The sequence below is a fragment of the Aspergillus caelatus genome (genome assembly GCF_009193585.1).
Source record: "Aspergillus caelatus strain CBS 763.97 unplaced genomic scaffold BDV27scaffold_405, whole genome shotgun sequence".
NCBI classification, from domain to species: Eukaryota; Fungi; Ascomycota; class Eurotiomycetes; order Eurotiales; family Aspergillaceae; genus Aspergillus; species Aspergillus caelatus.
In genome coordinates, this window is record NW_022475668.1 from 1 (window position 1) to 21,711 (window position 21,711).

The 21,711-nt window shown below is 49.1% G+C and overlaps 7 protein-coding genes across 7 annotated transcripts; 5 read left to right on the forward strand and 2 right to left on the reverse strand.

Moving 5' to 3' along the window:
* Positions 1-835: 835 nt before the first annotated feature.
* Positions 836-5,649, forward strand: BDV27DRAFT_151064 (uncharacterized protein; the record flags this gene model as incomplete). The annotated part of the gene is made up of 4 exons (XM_032071323.1): positions 836-1,002; positions 1,120-1,222; positions 1,277-4,153; positions 4,219-5,649. 4 exons carry the CDS (start codon positions 836-838, stop codon positions 5,647-5,649), a joined length of 4,578 nt encoding a protein of 1,525 aa, XP_031920831.1.
* An 843-nt stretch (positions 5,650-6,492) lies between these two features.
* Positions 6,493-8,303, forward strand: BDV27DRAFT_80556 (putative nucleotide-sugar transporter). Its single transcript, XM_032077642.1, has 4 exons — positions 6,493-6,659; positions 6,718-6,794; positions 6,856-7,737; positions 7,815-8,303. The coding sequence occupies exons 1-4, from the start codon at positions 6,576-6,578 to the stop codon at positions 8,086-8,088; spliced, it is 1,317 nt and encodes a 438-aa protein (XP_031920832.1). The 5' UTR covers positions 6,493-6,575; the 3' UTR covers positions 8,089-8,303.
* Positions 8,304-8,609: 306 nt separating this feature from the next.
* BDV27DRAFT_151066 (putative sterol o-acyltransferase (APE2)) lies at positions 8,610-10,522 on the reverse strand (the record flags this gene model as incomplete). The annotated part of the gene is made up of 6 exons (XM_032071324.1): positions 8,610-8,636; positions 8,693-8,734; positions 8,830-9,085; positions 9,148-9,852; positions 9,905-10,348; positions 10,407-10,522. 6 exons carry the CDS (start codon positions 10,520-10,522, stop codon positions 8,610-8,612), a joined length of 1,590 nt encoding a protein of 529 aa, XP_031920833.1.
* Positions 10,523-11,258: 736 nt separating this feature from the next.
* BDV27DRAFT_138755 (AP-1 complex subunit gamma) lies at positions 11,259-14,604 on the forward strand. Its single transcript, XM_032069308.1, has 5 exons — positions 11,259-11,390; positions 11,492-11,615; positions 11,669-11,857; positions 11,918-14,036; positions 14,090-14,604. Exons 1-5 carry the CDS (start codon positions 11,381-11,383, stop codon positions 14,183-14,185), a joined length of 2,538 nt encoding a protein of 845 aa, XP_031920834.1. The 5' UTR covers positions 11,259-11,380; the 3' UTR covers positions 14,186-14,604.
* A 506-nt stretch (positions 14,605-15,110) lies between these two features.
* On the reverse strand, positions 15,111-17,343 carry BDV27DRAFT_80597 (uncharacterized protein). The gene is made up of 2 exons (XM_032077643.1): positions 15,328-17,343; positions 15,111-15,270 (listed from the first exon to the last, which is right to left on the reverse strand). Exon 1 carries the CDS (start codon positions 17,085-17,087, stop codon positions 15,387-15,389), a length of 1,701 nt encoding a protein of 566 aa, XP_031920835.1. The 5' UTR covers positions 17,088-17,343; the 3' UTR covers positions 15,111-15,270; positions 15,328-15,386.
* Positions 17,344-19,270: 1,927 nt separating this feature from the next.
* On the forward strand, positions 19,271-20,157 carry BDV27DRAFT_138758 (uncharacterized protein). The gene has a single exon (XM_032069309.1). The coding sequence runs from the start codon at positions 19,552-19,554 to the stop codon at positions 19,927-19,929; it is 378 nt and encodes a 125-aa protein (XP_031920836.1). The 5' UTR covers positions 19,271-19,551; the 3' UTR covers positions 19,930-20,157.
* BDV27DRAFT_138759 (uncharacterized protein) lies at positions 20,069-21,067 on the forward strand. The gene is made up of 2 exons (XM_032069310.1): positions 20,069-20,096; positions 20,156-21,067. Exon 2 carries the CDS (start codon positions 20,190-20,192, stop codon positions 20,484-20,486), a length of 297 nt encoding a protein of 98 aa, XP_031920837.1. The 5' UTR covers positions 20,069-20,096; positions 20,156-20,189; the 3' UTR covers positions 20,487-21,067.
* The last annotated feature ends 644 nt before the right edge of the window (positions 21,068-21,711 follow it).

Here is a 21,711-nt window from a genome sequence, read left to right on the forward strand (position 1 = left end):
CCTCTATCACTGGGGTCTTTTTTTTTTTTTTTTTTGGAAAACATTTTATTGTTTCTGGCGGTGTTGAAATTACGTTCGCATTACGATCCGTCTGACCCAAACCTTTCAGATTCACCTTAATCCTTCCTTTTTCTTTCCTTCACCTATAACTTTTTTCTTTTCTTTTCTTCCTTTTTCTCTCTTTTGATTTGACCCCCTTTACCATTCTTCAAATTCTTCCGGGGCGGATCTCATAAACTGAAATCGAACGCATCCGTTCTGCAACGACCGGCGTCAGTGCGACATCCCTGTCAGTGATCCAAACCTTCGCCGGCTTAGTGTTCCCCCCCAAAGCCACTTCCCGGCTCCTGCCAACGAACCCGCTTTGACTGCACGCTGGTGCCCGAACGCCTTGTTTTCCCTGTTGTGTTGGTCTCCTGTGTTCTTGCCCTCTCTCTCTCTCTCTCTCTCTCTCTCTCTCTCTCGCTCGCTCGCTCGCTCAACGCTCTTTGTTCTACCTGCTATCCTTCCCTACGCTTGATTATTTTTCGTATCTCAGCGCGCTCAACCTCCGTACGGTGTTGCGTCCCACCGCGATTCACTTCTCGGAGTTTGGACCTTCAGTACTTGCCTTCCGCATCCCACCACTACTCGCTTCCCCACCATCCTAAATCACGCCGCTAAGGGAGTTTTGATACTGTCGATCCGGGCATAACGCATCGCACAGGGTGAGGGTTGGTGTTTCCACCAGCGAATGCTGACGTCAAAAGAAAGCTTGCGCGGACTGCTCCTCGATCCCCATTAAGGGGGGGTTGTTGACATGAATCCCGCAAATTTTCCCAATGTCGGCGGGGGCATGCCTGGCGGAGGTAATCCGCATGGCCAGATGCAGGTTCCGCAGCAGAAGCCGGATAATCAGATGATGATGAACTATTTGGCCCAGGCATTGCAGTCTCAGGGCTCTTTCACCGGTTGGAGGGCCGATGTTTCTCTCAAGGAGCGGGCTGTTAATGTATATCAGATGTAAGTGGCCTGCGCCATGTGTATGGTGATGGATTGGTCACTCGGGCCAGTACTGGCCTGCAAGACTATCGTTTTACACTTTCTATCCTATTGCGCAGGCTGACAATGCACCCTCAGGTGGACATCCCTTCGTTTAATACAACCGCATGCCGCTCTACAGAGCTTAGCACAGGCTGCTTTAAGTTTTGAGCAAAAGGCTTTTAACAATGCAAAAGAGAAGGTATGCTCTCCCATTCTTTTACTTATAGCAGTCCATTAACTGTGGAAATATTAGGTCGATTACGATAAAGAATGCAACGATAAATTGGTCCATATTCGAGATACTCGGGCTAGACAGGCGGCTGTATTACAACAGAATGGCGGCATGATGGCTCAATCCGGGCACGCGGCGGGAATGGCTGGTGTTGGGCAGGCGGCGTTTCCTCAACAGATGGGTCGTCCGGCACAAGCTTCTCCAATGCCTGGACAGCAGCAGATGGCTATGGGGATGAATGATCCGAATCGTCAGGCGGCTATACAGCATCGGCAGCAGCAGCAGCAGCAGCAGCAACAACAACAACAACAACAGCAGCAGCAGCAGCAGCAACAGCAATCGCAGGCAATCCTTCAACAACGAGTGCAGCAAAGACCTGGTAATGGTATACCTTTGACGGATGATCTTAGCACACTTTCGGCTCAAGAGTACGAAAATGTTTGCCGTGTCGCCAACCAAATCTTATCGAAGACTTCTCAGGAAGATGTGGACAAGATTAAAATGAATCTACAGAACATGACTCCCGAGCAAAGACAATACCTTAACCGGAAGAATATGGATCCCATCACGTATTTCTTTCGCTCCCAAGCATTGACTCAACTCAGGAGACACAAACGAGCCCGACAGGAAGCGCAGCAACGTGCGCAGAATGCAGGAGTTGATCCTAATAGTGCGATGATGGGTGATCCCATGATGAACGCCCAGCAACGCCAAATGTTCCAAAATATGATGAATCTTCAGCGCAATTCATTCTCAATGGGAAGTCAACCGAATTTGGATCCGTCCTCATTTATCGGCAACGTTGAAAATATACAGGGACAACAGGCGGATGGTTTGCGCTCCCAGGAAGCGGGCCAGCTTGTGGTGCCTGCTAGTTCTTCCCAGATGAACCAACAGCCGTTCACAACGCCTCAGAATATGTTTCAAGTTGGCCAGACCAACCAGACCAATATGAACGGTGCCGGCATTAGCCCTCAATTTTTCTCCCAACAGCAATTACAGACATCACAAAATCTCCAGCAAGATCGAACGCAACAGGCACCTCAATTCCAACCACAATCGCAAGCACAAACGCAGGCCCAGGCACGCGCGCAGGCTGCTCAGAAAGCGCAAATGGCTATATCCCAAGCCGGTCAAGCCAATTCGCAAATGCAACAACAGATGACACAGCAAAGTCCCGCCATGCCGATGCTGAATCGTCCCATGGCTCCGGGTCAGATGTCACCGGCGCAAGTGGCAGCTCAAGTTCGGCCTCCATCACGGGCTCCTGGGCAACAACCGAATGGGGTCCAGTCTCTCGGAGGACAAACGGGCATGCAGGGTCGTCCTCAAATTCCTCCTAACCTTCCGCCAATGGTTCAAGAGCAACTGGCTCGAATGACCCAAGAGCAACTAACCGCATTCTTAATGAGCCAGCAACGCCGTCCACTCAATAATCAAGCTATGGCGAGAGCAAATGCCAACCAGCAGTCCATGCCTATGCAACAAAACCTGTCACAACCTGGTCAGGGTCAGCCAATAGTGAATGGTCAGGCGGGTAATAATCAAAATATGCGTGCCTCCCTGAATTTACAGCAGCAGCTCGCAGGTATGGGTGGTGCACAAGCGCCCAATCAGATGCTCCCAGGGCAACAGCAAATGACAGCCCAACAACGTCAGCAGCAACAACAGCAGCGTCAACATGATCTATATAAGATGCAGCTGCTTCGCCAGCAGAGTGGAGGCTTGGAAATGTCCCCCGACCAGATCAAAGACATGGATCGCTTGCCATTCCCCCCTTCAATACTTAGCAACAACCCCAATGTTCCTTCGCCCGTCCCGAAACACATAAAGACTTGGGGCCAACTGAAACAATGGGCAACTGCAAACCCTCAAGTTCTCGGGGGCATAGATTTGCAGAAGTTAGTGACATTCCAGAAATTTCATCTGGCCCAGATATTGGCACAGAACAAAGAAGGTGGTCGGAATCCTGATAGTGGTGGCCAAAATCCTTGGATGCAAATGCCTTTCCAGGGGCAGCCACAGCAATTCATGAACCAACAACAGTTCCAAGCTGGCCAACAACAGGCGCCAATAAACATGCCTCCAATGCGACCGATCACTGGGCAAGATATTCAAATAGCTCGTCAGCGACTAGGAGCTCAAGTGCAAAATTATACCGATGAGCAGCTTCGAGAGCTGCTCTATAGGAACCGACAGAAACAGTTAATGCAGCTCGCCCAGAACCGTGCCGCTCAACTTGCAGCTCAGCAAGGTCAACAGACCCAGTCGTCTCAGCAGCCTCCGGTCACCGCACCTTCGGCCACGCCTCAGATCAAGTCTGAAGCCCAACACCAACAACCAACAACACAGTTAAACCAGCAGGTGCAAGCGGCAAAGACCCAGAATGCAGCACCTGGGAAAGGCGTAAAAGGAGCTGCTGCTAAGCAACCGCCGAAGAGGAAGATGCCAAATGAAGAAAGCGCGGACGCTCAAAATACTCCTGCGCAAAAGTCGGCGCAGCCTGCGACTTCTCAAGGATTGTCGGGCTCCACGCCAGCACGACCTAATATGCCTTTTACTCGCGAGCAGTGGGTTAATATGACACCACAGCAACGTGCACAGTTGGAGGCGCACATACGGAGGCAACAGAGCCAGAATCAAACGCGCGCTCCCATTTCGAGAACTGCTGCGGAAGAGCAATGGAACAACCTCCCGGACAAGACCAGGCAAATGTACAACGAAATCTTGGCGCAAGCCCCATCCGCTGAACCTATCTCTGTTCAACCGGAGCAAAAAGCTCAAATGTCCCAGCAACTACGAGAGTGTACGGATATGCTGGGTAGGATGGATACACTGGTTCAATGGTTTTCCAAGATCCCTAACCAGGAAAAGAATGTAAAAAGCTTATTAGCTATGGTATGTCCACATTGCGTTTTCCCTATTTGATCAAGGGACTAATGCGCTGACCCTGTGCCATTTAGCGTATACAATTAATGAGGCAATTTAAGCCTGGACCTGACTGGACGATCAATGACCATTTTACTGTCACACCAGAGTATCTAACAATGACCACTAACTATGTTAAGAAGCTTTTCCAAGCCATGATCACGCGCGTCAGCCAACATCAAAATCAACCATCTGGACAGCGACCTAGTGTCTCTCAAGGGTCAACTAATGTGCAATCATCAGCTCAGAACAACATGCCCGCCTTGAACGCAAGCAATCTCCAGCAACTTCAGCAACAGGAGGAGGCTATCCAGCGGGCTCGAAGGGCTTCGAGCCAGACTGCCGTCTCGGCAACTTCCGCCGTACCACCGGCACCGTTTGGCGCGCCGTCTCCTCAGGGAGTACCGCATGTTTATGGACCCGGTAGCATGCCTCCTCAGGAGTTAAAACTCCCTCCGCCAAAGAAGAGGAAGCAGTCTCACGCCGGGCCTATTGCCGGAACGGCTGGCACTAAATCACCGGCAGCCAAACACACTGCAGCAGATGCCAAAATGGCTGCTACAGCCATGGTTGGTCCTTTAAAATGCAGTGTTCCCCAATGTCAGCACCATTACCAGGGCTTTGCAACCCAGAACGCGCTGGACAAGCATGTTGAAGAAACCCATAAGGTTGAAGAATCGATCGAAGACCCGCTCCAGTTTGCCCTTGACAGCTTCCGTAATTTGGTCAAAGAGGAGGACAAGCCTTCACCTGAATCTCAGGCTCCGAAGAAGAGTGCTGGCAGTGCAACGGACACTCCGCAGGTGCCTCCTAAGGTGGGCATACCTTCACCCTCCATGAAGCAGGAAGCAGGAACAACTCCAGTCACCGCGGGCGCCACCCCGGTAACACGCGTGTTCAGCCAATTCGGAGCGAAGCCAACTTCTCCCGCATCCAACCAGACCCCTCGTGGACCATCAGCCAAGGTACCTTTGTCGACAACCAAGCCTTCCGGCAATAAGGATGGGAAGAAAGAGGCCAGCAAGACGACCGAGCAGATGCCATCTTTGGAGCCTGCCACTGAAGACCCTTGGACATCAAGTGCTGTTTCTCTTGAGGCAATTCAGGATACGTTTATGGACTTTGGAGACGATAGTGGCTTTGGTTTCGGCCCCATGGATGAGTTCATTAACGCAGACATGTTCGCCAACACTCAGTCGAAAGATACACCGGATTCGGTTGAAACAGCCATTGTCACCCAGACACCTAAGGACAACGACCTGCCGAAAGTCGGAGATTTGGCAAGTAAAGGTGCGGAAGGCCTCGAAGACAACTGGATTCCAATGGACTGGATCAACCTTCCTGGTCGATTCGAAGATGGACCTCTCTTGAATGAGTCCTGGGAGGACATTGATTGGGACACCCTCGATCGGAGTAACGGAAGCATGACTGTTGACGATAGTGGCATCGCCATCTGTGCCATGTGAAACGGTGTTTTCACGAAAAGATAAAGAAGAAGAAAAAAAAAAAAAGAAAAAACAACAACAACAACAATTAAAACTTAATGACCCTGAGCAGGTGAAAGGCGCTGCGGCTTATCTCTTCGGCATAAATACGGATGACTTATGTATATTAAGACCAGGCCAGTGTGTGAGGCCACTTGTTTATGCTTGTGATTTTGTTTTCTTTTACATCTGTCACTCTTGTCTCTGTTACACCCTCGGACCACTTCGATTTCCCTGTTCATCTATAGTTGGCTTAGCCGTGGCGTTTCAAGGAGCGAGCAAAAGGTCACCTGTGAATTGTTGAAAGAGCCTTTGTTCTCTTGCTATATTCGAAATCTTCTTCAATTCCCCCCAACCCCCTTGGTCTCTTTCCAGGAGACGGGGCTATCTATTGAAAGCAAATATAATATCCACATCTTCAAAGTTTGGATGAAGAAACAAGAACATCCTAGTGAAAACCTTAGTAGAAGTTGACTATGGTCACGTAGGTTTGCGGCTGTTCCATGGAACGCGGCGGTAAGGCTCGATACTGGATGTGTAAGATACGGCGGATCCACGGATGCACGTGCCAAGGCTTGGGGATGATCAGCTGCTGATAAGGACGCCCCATCGCTCCCTCTCTTCTCTTGATTCCTCACTCTTTGTCATTCTCCAACAACCTTCTTGTCGTTTCCGAGATGGGCTGTCAATAGAAGCCCTTCCTTCCTACCCTATATTCTTCATTCTGTGCTATAGCCCCTAGTTTCTTAGAGAAGCATATTGTCTACGACTTCCAAACTCCTCCGGATAGACACGGGTCCTTATCTTTCAGGCCCTCCCCAGCTTTCTCTCTCTCCATCTCCACCACGACCGAGACCCTTTGGTTCGACATATTCTTTTTAGGGCACTATAGTGCCCCCTGAGGAATCATGGCGACCAAAGCAATGATCCCGTTTCTGGTCACGATGATGCTCGTGACCGGTGTCTGCAATACTATCCTCAACAAGTACCAGGTTAGATCCCGTTCTTACCAGTTCCGATGATCTTCTTTCTGCTAAACCCCAAGAACAGGATATGCAATGCGTGCGAAACTGTGATTCTCCGGATCCTAGTGATCGCCATCTCTTTGAGCAGCCTGTTATTCAAACGTAGGCGTTCTCATATCACCTGCTGACTCGTGCATCGACTTATAGTTTGATTCTACAATAGGATTCAGATGTTCATCGGAGAAATGGGTAGTTGGCTTGTGGTCCTACTCTCACATATTTACCAAACATTCATCTCACCGCGCTTTTCGAATCAATCATCCCCCCTTTTAGTCGGTGGCTATCACCCTGTAGCGGATAACGATGGTGTCGACGATGCGGTCGAGGATAATGCGATTGATGGGGATGGGCCCCCCAATGACCCTACAAAGCCCGCGCACGCGCATGATGGGCGTATACGCCTACATGGCCGGAAGATCTTTCTCCTTGCTGCGCCGGCATGCTGTGACATTGCAGGCACTACCCTTATGAACGTCGGCCTACTCTTTGTTGCAGCAAGCATTTACCAAATGACGCGTGGTGCGCTAGTGCTTTTCGTTGGTCTTTTTAGTGTTCTGTTCCTCCATCGGAAACTCTATCTTTATCAATGGATGGCACTTTTCGTGGTCGTCCTGGGAGTTGCACTGGTAGGTCTTGCAGGTGCCCTCTTTGGTGACAGCCAGAACCACGATATCACACGAGAGGATGCCATGGCAGCTGTAGCACACGTCTCGATGCAAGCCCGCGCTCTTGCAAAGACTCCTGAAGCAGTTCAGGCCATTATTGGTGTTCTCCTTATCGCCGCAGCCCAGATCTTTACTGCCTCGCAATTCGTGCTGGAAGAATGGATCTTGGAACACTATGCTATGGACCCTATCCAAGTTGTTGGTTGGGAAGGTGTTTTCGGCTTCTCTGTAACTGTCATCGGGTCGATCATCTTATATCTGTCCGTGGGCCGCACGGAAGCTGGCCGCTATGGATACTTTGATGTCAAGGAAGGATGGCATCAGGTATTCAGTAACAGAGCTATCGCTATCTCCAGTGTACTGATTATGATCAGTATTGGGTAAAGTCACACCCTTTGCCTCCCTAGGGCCTGTTGATAGAATGCAAAAGCGTTGGCTAACATTTGTCCTTTTACAGTGGCTTCAATTTCTTCGGCCTCTCGGTTACCCGGTCCGTCTCTGCTACATCTCGCAGTACGATTGACACTTGCCGGACACTCTTCATTTGGCTCGTCTCATTGGCGCTTGGATGGGAATCCTTCAAATGGCTTCAGGTGGCCGGGTTCGCATTGCTCGTGTATGGAACCTTCCTGTTTAACGACATTGTACGCCCACCACTCAAGGCATGTCTTCCCCGTGGAGTGAGGGAGAGAGAATTGCTGCTGCCAGAGGAGCCGATCGAGCATATCTAAATTTAAAGAACGAGACATGCTATTGGCGTCTCAACATCCCTTCACCCATCGTTTGGCCTCACGTCATCTTGCTTATCTTACTTATGGTTACATGGTTGGTATAAACCATTGGCGTCGCAGGCTTTCCAGTCGTCCTTATTCTGTCTGGTTTTTGGTTTTTAGGAATGGTCTCGTATTATATAGATGAGCCTGACTTGCTTTCTCGGGCTTTGTATGCAATTGTGTTTGGGTTTATCAACGAACGCTGAAAGGCAAAAAAAGAGGTGAAAAAAAAATTGGCACAACCCAGTCTACCGTAAATAATATACTCTAACATCGCAAAAATCTAAGTCCAATAGCAACGACGAAACATTGGCACAAAAGGCAAATGACAAGTAGAAAGTCATCATCCTAGTCACACAAAGAGGCAAGGTCTCATCGATATACAATCTAAACCAGAGTATATAAATGTATATATATCGCCGAGCCCCCGTATATAGTACAGATCAAGAAATCTTGTCGTTTAATAGAGATGTATTTCTCTACACGAGAACATATAATGCACACATCTGCCAAGAGACGTTTATGAGTTGAGTAGTATAAAATTTGTGGGTGGTGTACTTACACAAGCGAGACCGAAGATCATCGACAGCCAGAAGAATATGTTCTATTGCATACGTTAGACGTGTCCATTTCTCTCTTTCGCTCTTTTTTTGCTCTCTTTTTTCTTTCTGGTCCGGTAGGGGAGTGGTTGGTGCTTACTCTAAGGGTCGTCTTCCCCCTGAAGTACTTGGATTGCTGGACTGCCACAATAGGCAATTGGAGCATCATAGCGACGAATCCATAGCCGCGGAGTTTCTTGGTAATGCAGCTCATTACTAGCTCGTGGGCGATAGAGCTCACGAGGAATGTGATGAACATAGCGACTGACTGAGAGAAACGGGTCTTGGAGGGGAAGTAGACATGCCGGCGGAGGAAATGATGAACTGGAATATTCCACTCACGCGAGAATTCAAGCCTGGGCGACAATGTCAGTTAATCAGGTCCGGTGGGGATTTTGCATTTATTTTGTACACGTACCAATCGCATGAGTTCCACCAGTCCGAGTAGAAGTGACGATCAGCGAAACAGGTGATCTCCGCAAATGCACCCAGCACATATTCAAAAATAACCAGGAAAACGAGTAAAAATGTGATCATGAAGGGAAACATAAGCATATTGATTGTTTCCGCGAGGATCAAGGCTTTATCCGCTGCACTCTGTTTCAAATGCAACTGGGTATTGGCCTCGCTCAGGACTGGGAGGATGAACTCTTCACTTGTGAGGGTCAACAGGAATATACACCCAAAGACGGCACACGTTTTCAGGCCGATCTCTGCCCATGATCGCTCCTTGCTGCGAGGATATTCCAACTCGTAGCAGAGGGTAGGGCAGAAAGTGAAATCGACGTAGTTGGGGAGTGTAAGGTTCTGCGGATAGGTGACATGGCCTAGCGGCGAGGTCAATTCCGTCGCCAAATCCTCACGCAGCTCTTGAATCGACTCCGATCGTGAATGGCGACTATGCCGCTGCGTCGGGGGCCGACGGGGTGCTGGGTCAGGATACCGGTCTACATTTGCATCTATTGACACTGACCCAGGGTTATCGAGTGCAGACAAGCGGCGCTCGGTCTCGCTGAGATGTCCATTGTAAAATGCATAAGAGTGGATCTTCATCAAAAAGGTTAAGGTATGCAGAGTAAAGAACACCTGCGCGGTCCAGGTCCAGCGCAACATGAATGGCCAACTGATTGTTTGATTAGCTCTTAGTCTTGAGCGCAATTTATAAGCCGACTCACTTAATCCACAGGACTAGCCAAGCCGCTTCGAAAATGCTTTGTACTACCATGCCCCCTCTTTCCCATCGCAGCCATCCATTACTGTTCCTGTAAAGGCGATGGAGCGGCAAGACTGCTGCACTACTCACCACCATGGCGAGGTCGCTGAACCCCATTGCCCAGACATTTGCCGTCAGGAGACTCCACACTCTCACCCGCAGCGGGGAGCCGGTGTCCTTTACATTCCGAAGCGCGGTAGTGGCCACCATGATAAACAACCCGATCCAAAACAGCGTGAAGAAGCCGCGGAAGTTATGATAGTCGCTCTTCGGGTCGAAGTGAGATACACGCGGAATATAATCAATGGTATAGAACAGTCGATTCCGGGCCCTAGCTTGCTTTCTGGCGTGCGATATGGACTGGATAGATGGAGGGGCATCTTCGGCGACAGGGGTAGAACGTCCACTGTTATGCAGCTGTTAGACTCGAGGGAAATAACAGTCGGCTCAACGGTCTTACTTACCTCGAATCAAGAGAACCTTTCTCCAAGGAGAGATTGGTAGGATCGTCAAGTTTCTTCAAGATGGCCCGTGGCCGCAATAGCGGGGAGCCATTGCTCTGTGATACTGCAGAAGACATCCTCGCGGAGTCAGGAGTGCTAGATGTCATATACACTTTTTTCACATTGATTCCGTGGAACTAGCAGAAGCGCTCTAAAGCAGAAGGGCCAGTCTAACTAAATATAAAATCTCTCAAGGTTTCGGTGAACAGATGGAAAGGATTGTCTCGAAGGACACTTGTACATCCAGGAGAAGGTGGATCCTTCGTCAGTAATCGTTGTCGACAAGGCAGACTGATTTGCGCAGGGACCAATTTTTAAAAGGGAGGAGATGGTCGGAGTCGCAGATCAGCCGGGCATCGGACCGTAACCAATGTCCCCTATACCATTGGCATCCAACATTTGCAACGACTTATGCAGAGAACAAAACAAATCGAACGGAGATCATGGGGGGCCGTAGAGCCTCTGAGTAAGAAAAGTTACGTATCTCTGTACGGAGTACCTGGAAAACCCTCACGTCATGCGGTCCATCTGATCCCGGACCTCGGAACCGCGGTATCGCCGAAGTACGTATGTACCTTATAGGGCGGTGCGGACGGGATAACGATACGAATACGATACGGAGTACATCGTTGCTGGCCTGCAATTTCAGGCCGTCATAGATATCTAGGCATCGGATCACGTGGAGGCGCCCACCGACACGAGGGGCCCTAGACTCAAAGGGGGGAAGCGCCAAGACGGACAAGTCGCAAAGGACGGGCGAGGCTCAACCTACCGACGCCGTTACTGCTACTATTATTGTTTAGACGCTTTTCATCTGGCCCTGGAATTGCGTGGACTGGTTTCTTCGCATTGCTCTCTTCTCCCCCGTTCCTTCTTTTGTCCCCTTTTAGTTCATCTCTCTTCTTGATACCCCGTTGGGGGTCCCTGTGGCCGCCATGACATCCCGTAAGTCGTGTCCATTGCTAATGGAAACCCCCCACACTGGCATCCCCTTACCTGGCAACTTAGTTGCTAACCATTCTTTCTCCGCCGCGCAAAATTAATAGTCAAGCAATTCATTCGAAATGTACGATCTGCCAAGACAATCGCCGATGAACGGGCTGTGATTCAAAAAGAGAGCGCGGCCATTCGTGCGTCGTTCAGGGAAGAGAGCCATGATTCGGGCATACGGTCAGCCATCTACGCATTCATCACCTGAACCGACATCTCATACCCAGTGACAGGAGAAACAATGTTGCCAAATTACTTTATCTTTTCACCCTCGGTGAGCGGACGCACTTCGGTCAGATAGAATGTCTGAAACTGCTGGCGTCCCACCGATTCGCAGACAAGCGATTGGGATATCTGGGAACTATGCTGTTGCTAGATGAGAATCAAGAAGTGTTGACACTGGTGACAAACTCTCTAAAGAAGTAAGTGCTAATCTTAATGGATAATGCGCTTCGTAAATCTTTCCAGCTAATATAACGCAGTGATCTTAACCATTCTAATCAATATATTGTCGGACTTGCCCTTTGCGCCCTGGGAAATATCGCCTCCGTCGAGATGTCCAGAGATCTCTTCCCGGAAGTCGAGTCTCTTCTTTCTACCGCAAATCCATATATCAGGAGAAAGGCGGCTCTGTGTGCTATGCGGATATGTCGCAAAGTGCCAGACCTGCAGGAACATTTCTTAGAGAAGGCCAAGACTCTCTTGTCGGACAGGAACCATGGCGTTTTGCTATGCGGCTTGACCTTGGTAATAGACATGTGCGAAGCGGAGGAGGCTGAGGAAGGACAGGAAGGCGTGATCGAGATGTTCCGACCTCTGGCTGGTGGCCTCGTACGTGCTCTAAAGGGATTGACGACCTCCGGATACGCTCCGGAACATGACGTTTCTGGAATCACAGATCCCTTCCTTCAGGTCAAAATCTTACGTCTCCTTCGAGTACTAGGAAGAGGAGACGCGGCAACAAGCGAACTGATTAACGACATTCTAGCCCAGGTGGCTACCAATACTGATTCGACAAAGAACGTCGGCAACGCTATCCTCTATGAGGCCGTCCTCACCATCCTTGACATTGAGGCTGATTCGGGCCTAAGAGTCCTGGGTGTCAACATCCTCGGAAAATTCCTCACCAATAAGGACAACAATATTCGTTACGTTGCCCTGAATACACTGAACAAGGTTGTCGCGATCGAGCCCAACGCTGTGCAGAGGCATCGCAACACCATCCTGGAGTGTCTCCGTGATCCCGATATCAGTATCAGAAGGCGAGCCCTTGACCTGAGCTTCATGTTGATCAATGAAAGCAACGTCCGTGTCATCATCAGGGAGCTTCTTGCTTTCATGGAAGTCGCGGATAACGAGTTCAAGCCTGCAATGACTACTCAGATCGGAATTGCTGCCGATCGCTTTGCCCCGAACAAACGCTGGCATGTCGACACAATTCTCCGAGTCCTCAAATTGGCTGGTGCCTATGTCAAAGAGCAGATTTTATCCTCGTTTGTGCGGCTCATTGCGACTACCCCAGAATTGCAAACCTACTCCGTGCAAAAGCTCTACATGTCGTTGAAAGAAGATATCTCGCAGGAGGGTCTGACTCTTGCTGCAACTTGGGTCATTGGAGAGTACGGCGACAACCTTCTTGAAGGTGGTCAGTACGAGGAAGAGGAGCTAGTCAGGGAGGTCAAGGAAAGTGACCTCGTTGATCTATTCAACAATATTCTCAATAGCACATATGCAACACAAACGGTGGTCGAATACATTACCACTGCTTCGATGAAGCTTACCGTGCGCATGTCGGAACCAGCTCAAGTCGAACGCCTCCGCCGCTTCCTGAATAGCCGGACCGCCGACTTGAGTGTGGAAATCCAGCAACGAGCTGTGGAGTACACCAATCTTTTCGGCTACGACCAGATTCGTCGAGGGGTTCTTGAACGTATGCCACCTCCCGAGATACGTGAAGAACAGAGAGTCCTGGGTGCTCCGGCAAAGAAACGTCAGAGCAAAATCCTCAAGGACAAAACTAAGAAGGCTGTCAAACCGGCCGAGCAGGATATGCTCCTCGACCTCATGGGTGGTGATGCTCCAGCTACCAGCCCAACTAGCAACGGATCTCAGAACACGGCCGACCTGCTGGCAGATATTCTCGGCGGGGACTCAGGGCTCTCGTCCCCTGCGCCCCAGCCGGCACAGAAGCCGGCGCAATCCAACACAGCTGCCATCATGGATCTGTTCGGTTCCAATGGAAACACCCCGTCACCCCGTCCAGCAGAGCCGGCATCTTCGTCTATGGACCTCCTTGGAGGCCTTGGATCCGCCGCACCTGCGGCTTCCACCCCTCCCCCCTCAGCACCCGCTGTCCTTGCCCATGCAGCATTCGATAAGAACGACCTCTCTCTGACTTTGCAAGTCCAGCGGGGCAGCGGCGGCAATGCACAGATCCAGGCTCGTTTCCGAAACTCCTCAAACTTCACTAGCTTCTCCGGTGTTGGACTACAGGCTGCGGTACCCAAGAGCCAACGCCTTCAACTCAGCGCAATCAACAAGCCCGATCTTGAGGCTGGGGAGGAAGGTATTCAACTACTGAAGGTCGCCTCTCTAAATGGAGTAAGTGTTCATCCAGTCCCGTCCCACCTCTCGATATACTAACTGTACCCAAGGCTCTCCCACCCAAACTCCGCCTCCGTCTGCGTATTACATACTCCAAGGACGGATCAGATCCCGTGACGGATCAGGTCGACTGGACCGAGCCGTAAGCCGATCGATCTTCATAGAAAGGATGACTCCCCCATACCTTGCGCCGTCAAAGGCATCAATTGACAAACCAACGCCCTACTTTAATCATATCACATCCCTTTTTCCATCTCACCCCGTTACCTAGATGGTTATTTACCTTTTTGAATGAAAGTGCTCTCCAACCGCGTGGAGATAAAGGAAACTTCTTTAGAGATAAGCCTAGGGGCCATTATACGTATGAGCGAGAATGAGCGAGAATGATGGAAAGCTGTCATGCACTCATACCCAATTGATTTTCTGTCATCTTTATCACCCATTTCTCTTTGCTATTGCCCAGTTTCCTTCCATTTTCGTGTAAATGTTTGTTTGTGGATGAAAATCAGGTGAAGAATTTGATAATTGTATGTATTTACATTCGGTTATAATAAGGATAGAATCAATTGACTTTTAATTAACAGTATCCTGTTAGTGGATTTCTTGACGGGATGTTATGCTCGTAGCTTAGCGTATACCACTTAAATAGGGACAATATATAACTGCGGGGTATGAGACAAGTAGGGCTAGTTCATGCGTACCCAAATATATGCAATCTGAATCAAACCTACAATCTTCACGTACGATAATAAGAAAAATCGAAACAATACAGTCTATCAATAATCAATTTGAGAACCAGTGTCATGCGATAAAAACAATTGATATGCTATATGCCAACTCCCAGACTATGTAAATCCTCCCAACCTGATTCATCAGTCATGATCGTCAATCATCATTTACTCCGATATTTCCCTGGATAAATAAAAAAGGTTGATTGATACTCATCACAGTGTCCCATCCGTACGCCGATATGATTCAATAAAAAAAAAAGATTGTAGTAATAGCAAAACAAGAAATGTGGAAAGTGGTCATAAACGAACATATATGTCTGCGGTTTAGTGGATCAGAGCCTAGCCCGTTTCTGGGAGTAAAGGCATAATAATGATATCTTAGAATGTGCGAAGAACAGAAATATGTCGGCGTTCATCGAGTGCTGACAGACACCTTGTATGTTATTCTCTGGATATCATTGAACATTTCTGATGTCAACTGCGATTGAGCCGCCTAAATGCTAGTAAAAAGGCTTTGAGCCACTGAAAGAAAGATGAAGAATTGAGAATAAATGTACCAAGTGGTGTGTTTCAATGAATATCTTGAATATGGGTTACTGTCGTTATCATGGGTTCGTCAAGTGTAGGTGGACTGGCGTCTTCCGACAGGTGGGGGGTGATAGCTATCGTAGTGGTGGCGAGAATATTTGTCCGGCCCGATTTCGCGGGCATATTTAAACTCCTTCTCCTTAAGGCGGGAACTGTAGTCGGCTTCGCCGAACAATTGTCTGCTAGACGATTGCCTAGAGGTCTCTGGCCGGACCTGTTCGTAACGCTTGGACGGCTCTGGGGTGTAAGCGTAAGTACTACTCCGAACTGGTTTCGGTGGGGCGCGTGGCAGACGTTCTTGTGGCGGTAAGTATGTTCTGGAGTGTCTCGGAGACGGGTGTGGTTGTGACGGCATGCCTGGTTCTACCAGAATGGTCTCGGGCTCGTTGACAAGCTTGTCGTTAAAAACCTTGTAACGTGTGGACATCTTGGGAGGGCTTTCCCCGGCCGCCATTTCCGGAGTACCTGGACTTGAGTACCCTGAATCCGACTTCTCCACGCCTCTTACCTTCGCGGTACGCGATGGTGGGTCAGAATACACCATGCCTAAAAGTACAGGATCCGAACGACTACTGCCTTCCCGTTTTGATCGGGAATAAGAAGCATTCGCAGATCGTGAGGGCTGGAGGGAGGGCCGGACAGACGAAGGGACTTTCATCCCTGCAGCAGTGGCGGGGGTTGGCATGGGCGGGACCTTGGCTTCATAACTGCGGGATGGATGATCGTAAGACTCCAAATCCTCAAATGAGCCATGGCGGGACGTATCAGGTCGCACGCTTTCGGTGGATCGTTTTGACCTACCGGCGCGGCGGGAGGAGGAAGACTCTGGGTCGGCCGATTCGTAGCCCCGACGTTGATTGGGGGAGCGGGAAGAACGTTGTCTAGATTCACGCTCCACAGGAAGTGTCCCTTTGGAGCGGCGAATGTAGTTTTCGGCCGTGGAATATTGTTTCTCGTGTTTATCCCATTCGTCAGAGTAATCCTCCTCATACCGTCGCTCGGAGCGGCGGGAAGACTCTGCTGGTTTGGTCTTCCGAGATGACGATTCCCGAGTCCGGGTCGACGGACGCTTAACGCGTACCCAAACGGACGACGCGCTCGAGTCGGAGGCATCATCTTCGGACCCGACGTAGGGAGCATACATCTTCTCGTAAGCTTCCCGTCGCCGTTCCTTGGTACGGTACTTGGCCCGATCCGTGTGGGTCGTTTTGGCACTGCTGCTGCTACGCGCCGTATCTTTCGATGGGCGGGGAGAGCTGACAGGAACGCTCTTAGTCTTCTTCTTTTCCTCCGATGCTCTCGTCCGTTGTCGCATTCCAAACTCATCGTTTTTCCGGGGCGTCGACCGCGATTCCTTTGTAAACCGGACATCGTCGTACACATCGGCCGGCGTTCTTTCTTCATAGATGCGTCCATCACGATACTCACGGACCGTACTCCCCCGTTGAGCGTAGGACATCGAACCGCCCGCGGTTGCGTTACGCGCCGCCATCTCCCGTCGGAGCTCATTGAGGCGAACTTTCTGGTCATACTTTTGCCTCTCTGTGGGATCCGAGAGGATCTCGAAGGCCTTCTGGACTTTCTGGAACATCTCCGACGAGTTATTCCCGACCTTATCTGGATGATGCTTGAAGGCGAGTTCTCGACGGGCTGTTTTGAGATCTGCTAGGGTGGCATCTTTCTGGACGCCTAAGACAGCATATGGATCGAACTCTGGTGTGGACGACATGGTTTGGCCAACTCAATGAATACATAAATTGATCATTCAAACTTATATCTTTGGAAGGGTATGTCAATGAATAAATGATAGTTGAATCGAGGAGGGGGTTGTATGTGCGGGGGTGAAATCGAAATCGGAGTTAATGCGTATGTGAGTTAATATATGTTTAGCGTTGCTGGTCGGTGGCGTTGCACACCAGTCTGGGCATAAAATGGGAGGTGCCTGGGAAAACAGAAGTGTGTGGGCTGAATGAATGAATTGAAAGTGATGTGGATTGCTTGTGATAATCAGTTCATCGTCAATAGCAATTTGACTATGACCAATTCATCGAGAATGCCGGCGAAGCCAAGAGAAGTTGATTAGCAGATCATAGGTAAGACAGCGACCATGCAATGTGACAGTTTGATGATAGAAGGCACAGTAAGGGGGGGAGATTCAGGAAGAAAACGGAGAGAGGGAGCGGAACAAGTAAGTACTAAGTAATGAAGTACTCGTTGTCAGCCCAGGAACCAGGAGGCAAGAATGGGACCGGCAATTCCCAGGCACAGCGATTGGATTGTTGTTTGGTTGCAAGGTAAACTTTCACCAAGGTTGGTAACGTACGGTACCAAGAGTTCGTTCCACCGTATCAGAGACTTTGGTTTTCCCTTGCGGGAGAGGCAAGCCGAGGGGCAAATGGGGAAAAGAATCCAGGATAATTAGAAACCAAAAAATAAAATAAATAAAACAAAATAAAATAAAATAAATCGAAAAAATTTAAAGAAAATCCTCCCAAGGCTCAGGCCCAAGGACACTGCGCCACGATACTCTAAAAGTAGAACAGCGTGGGAAGATAGAAGCAACAAGAAGGGAATAGTTCAAATGCAATGAGATGAACTGGCACCACGTTGAGTCAGGGCTGAGTGATAATGAGCGATAATGATGGAGAAAATTCCATCGAAGTCACGGGGTGATGCTCGATGATGCCACCCAACGTCAATTCCAACTGTTGTTGTACCGTACTCGGCCTGATGTCGCCCAGTATATCTCTCTCTGTAGGGCTGTTTCGGGCAACAATAGGGAGAAAAGGCAGTAATAAATCGGCTTGTTTCTCACTCGGTATTTCTTTCTTTCTTCCTTTTTTTTTTTTCTTTTCTTTTTGTTGTTCTTCTTTCTTTCAGAATATTCTCCTCCCTGCGTCAGGTATGATGTTCACAGTTGGGTTCCGCAGTAGCGGTGAATGGAATAAATTGGTAGGCGGAGCAACAGAAGGTAATATTATGGAGACTCCCTTTTCCACGACACGTTTAAGGCCCGCTTTTGTTTGAGACGTGAGGGAATTGGGGTCAACGAGTGTAGAAGGATCGCACTCGTGATGATGGTCAATAGCAATAATAAAACGGACCAAGAATAAGTGTCAACTTCAACAACAATGGGAATGGCCAATGCCCGGGAGTTATAAAGAGCGGTCAATAGACAATTGTTCTATAAAATCAATTAATGATTCTGAATCTATCCCAAGGAAGTGACGAATAATACGGTTTCACAAGTGAACAATTCAAGGAATTGGATCGACCTGAAGATCAAACACCTCATGGAGAGGAGTGGTTAGAGTCGTAATACTGAGATGCGGACCTGATGGCGATACAAATACCCAGTGGGAAAGCTCTCAGTACGTCCACCTCCGGATAAAGTAATCTCATAGGAGGGTCGAGAGGCTTCAAGTGTAATACTGTTTGACTAGATTTCACCTATCACCCTTTTCGGAAGTACTACACCTAGGTCATCGCGTTTGATCCATCTTACATCCTTGCATTCTCACTCGCTCCGAGAGAAAGCAGGGCTTACTCTTTGTCTGGTCCAGGAGTGTTAGAGTCACGACACCTGCCATCCATCGTACTAGTCGTTCCAAAGCCACGCTGGGTTTAGTGCCTCCCGCGAAGAACATGTGTCTGCAGGACAGAAAGGAATTCCTGACCTTCTCTTCTGATCACTGAATTTACCGAAACCGTTCGACTGATGGCAGATGAGCACGGTCGCCCTGTCACCCGTCTGGTCTACCCACCCGTATTTGATTTGAACCCATGCTTCTCGATTTTCCATGGATCAACGGTGGATTTCCATCCCACACGCACTAATCAAATAATTTGGTGACCTCAGCGTCGATTCTCGATGGATCAACCCTGGATCATTCTGACTCTGACCACCAACTCGGGGTCGACCAGTGAAAAAATGAAGGTGGTTAATTGGCAACAACAACGAAAAAACCCCGCACTAAAGGCGACTCCAGTCAGTGACGCTGACTCGTTGTGACTTACACCTTAGTTGCATTTTGGTCCAGGGATGGACACACCACTTCGCCTTCAAACCTCTTTTCCTATAGGCTGCGGTGTCCCCAATTTTGTTGCCTTCACCGGGAGGGCAATACTGTCCAATCATCGCACATCATTGCCATGCAACTCCATCCGGTCCGCCTCACCAGGGATCATGGATCATGCTGTGGCTTCTGCAGTTGCGAATTGGCTCAGGGTCATTTCTCTGCTTTCCCCTTTTCATCTTTCCCTACAGCTTGCATGTCAACCGATGTGGAGAATGTTCACTTCATGGCGCCGAAGGTTTTCTCGGCTCTATGCAGCGTTGCCCACCCCCTTCTCTCCCCAGACAACGCTGTACGTACATACTTCGTGCCTGGAGGGGTATCCACGGTTGTAGCCACACGATCCGAACCCAGGCTCGCGTGAAACCGTCCCATGGGTCAAGCCCGGCAGGTTCCGCAGCGAAGAAATGGTTACATCACGTAACTGATATGACTGATAACAATAAGTACTGCCGTATTGAGGTTTACCGCTGGAGGGAGAGAATACGATGTTAGAGTGCAAGCAAGCAAGCGTTCCTTACTCGGCGGCTATGTTGTCACAAGATTTTACCTCTATCACAAATCTCTAGCGGCGAAGGCATCGCACCGTGTCAAATGTCGATCTATCACTTTGTTTTACCAACGGTGATACCAACCAACCAAATAAAAAGGGTTGTCGTAATGTAGCTATTATTCATCACTCAATCTTTAGGATGCTTCCACCAATCTGACTGTTCGATAGCGATAGCTGTCAGACAGCCTTTACTTCCTGGTCAATGACTGTGACACAGGCCGCCGAAGCCTTGCGAAAGAGATCCTTCTCGAAATGCGTAATTGGGTCCCTGGCTGCAGTCATCTGCACATGGAGCCTGTTACACAGAGCGTCCAACCAGCTCAACCGCTCTTCATGCAATGATTGCCCCGACATTAGGCTCGTTTCTGCTTCATTTCCCCGAATCAGCGTATCCAATGATGTCTTCAGATTTTCTGGACCTTCAGACGGTGTAGATCCCCCAAGCTCTCCGATGGAAATACCTAACATAAGAACGATGCTGAAACTTTATCCAAAGTAAACCGGCGAGATTGTAGCTTTCATTTCGAGGAATCATTGGCCATCCATTCTTCAGGCTTAGAACAGTGCAGGAGATGAAGCAACGGGTTGTTGTTCCGATGCACAATTGATCTGTCTTCCACTCACCGACCGACCACTACCACCCATGCCTGGTGACCGAGTCTGATTTGAAGCCGTCGTGTTGGACAGTGCTGCTGATCCGGATGATCGCCGTACCTGACTGGCTTACGTTATCGAATACATAGCCTGATGTGGGGGTGGGGAATGTTCGTTTTCTCATGCCTCGTGGGACTACTAGTACATAGTATGATGGTGAGTTTCGTACGTACGATCATCGCCGTGGTTGGTATCAATACTGTCACCGTATCGATGTTGGTTGGAACTAGTACCAAGGACATTTTGGATCTTATCAAGATGCGCACCCAGTCGGCGGCTAAAGATCGACTCCACTGGCCCCATTTCACTAATGGTCTTGTGAACATCGGAAATATTCAGGGTTAACGCGCCAAAGCGCCAAGTGGCGCCCCATGTAACTGTACTGGGTACTCCCATCCCATGGTATCAGTTACCATACGCTGTGACTAAGCGCTTGGGACAACACCCCTCTTTAGTTTCCTTCTTCCAGCTCAGTACGATCCATTTCGTGGGCAGGCACAGGATCCTCTACGAGGGTACATGTGAATTATTCCCTCCGGAAAGACCTCTGTTACAAAGTTAAGATTACTCCTCCCTGATCGAGGGTTCAAGTTTCGTCTACAAAGAAAAAAGAACAGGTCTCCTGTCCAATGCATCCCTGTTGATTAACAACCCCTCACTAAGTTGGATGCGATCCAGTACAGAGTACGGAGTAGGATTAAAGTAGTCAAGGATCCCACGTTTATGCTAACCATCCAGAAAGATGCTCTCCAGCTTTTAGCCATGGTTCGATTCTGGATTAGACATCCTGTGGCTGATTTAGTCACGGCCATCACTTTCTGATAGGAGAAATGTCTCGAGTGCAGATGACTCGGTTATTTCCTTCCCTCCGGAAGTTGCTCTTCGTTGTTTATCTTGTGCTACATTGTCGAGGGGATGAGAGGTTATTTCGCGCATAAGTTGGAAGCTAAGATGTGGCGAATGATTTCAGTGGCTATGCTTTGCCTTCCTCATTTTTTTTGTTCTAGATCTTCTTAAATTTTTTATTTATTTGTCTTAATATGTTTTTCCCTTTTTTTTTTTTTTTTTTT

Excerpts from the sequence above, each read along its gene's own strand:
- BDV27DRAFT_80556 (XM_032077642.1), top strand. The coding sequence starts at position 6,576 with ATGGCGACCAAAGCAATGATCCCGTTTCTGGTCACGATGATGCTCGTG. Across the intron at positions 6,660-6,717 it reads CTATCCTCAACAAGTACCAG|GATATGCAATGCGTGCGAAA; the intron begins GTTAGATCCCGT and ends CCCCAAGAACAG. Across the intron at positions 7,738-7,814 it reads CTGATTATGATCAGTATTGG|TGGCTTCAATTTCTTCGGCC; the intron begins GTAAAGTCACAC and ends GTCCTTTTACAG.
- BDV27DRAFT_138755 (XM_032069308.1), top strand. Across the intron at positions 11,616-11,668 it reads AGCCATGATTCGGGCATACG|GAGAAACAATGTTGCCAAAT; the intron begins GTCAGCCATCTA and ends ACCCAGTGACAG. Across the intron at positions 11,858-11,917 it reads GTGACAAACTCTCTAAAGAA|TGATCTTAACCATTCTAATC; the intron begins GTAAGTGCTAAT and ends AATATAACGCAG.
- BDV27DRAFT_80597 (XM_032077643.1), bottom strand. The coding sequence starts at position 17,087 with ATGTCGTCCACACCAGAGTTCGATCCATATGCTGTCTTAGGCGTCCAG.
- BDV27DRAFT_138758 (XM_032069309.1), top strand. The coding sequence starts at position 19,552 with ATGCTGTGGCTTCTGCAGTTGCGAATTGGCTCAGGGTCATTTCTCTGC.
- BDV27DRAFT_138759 (XM_032069310.1), top strand. The coding sequence starts at position 20,190 with ATGACTGTGACACAGGCCGCCGAAGCCTTGCGAAAGAGATCCTTCTCG.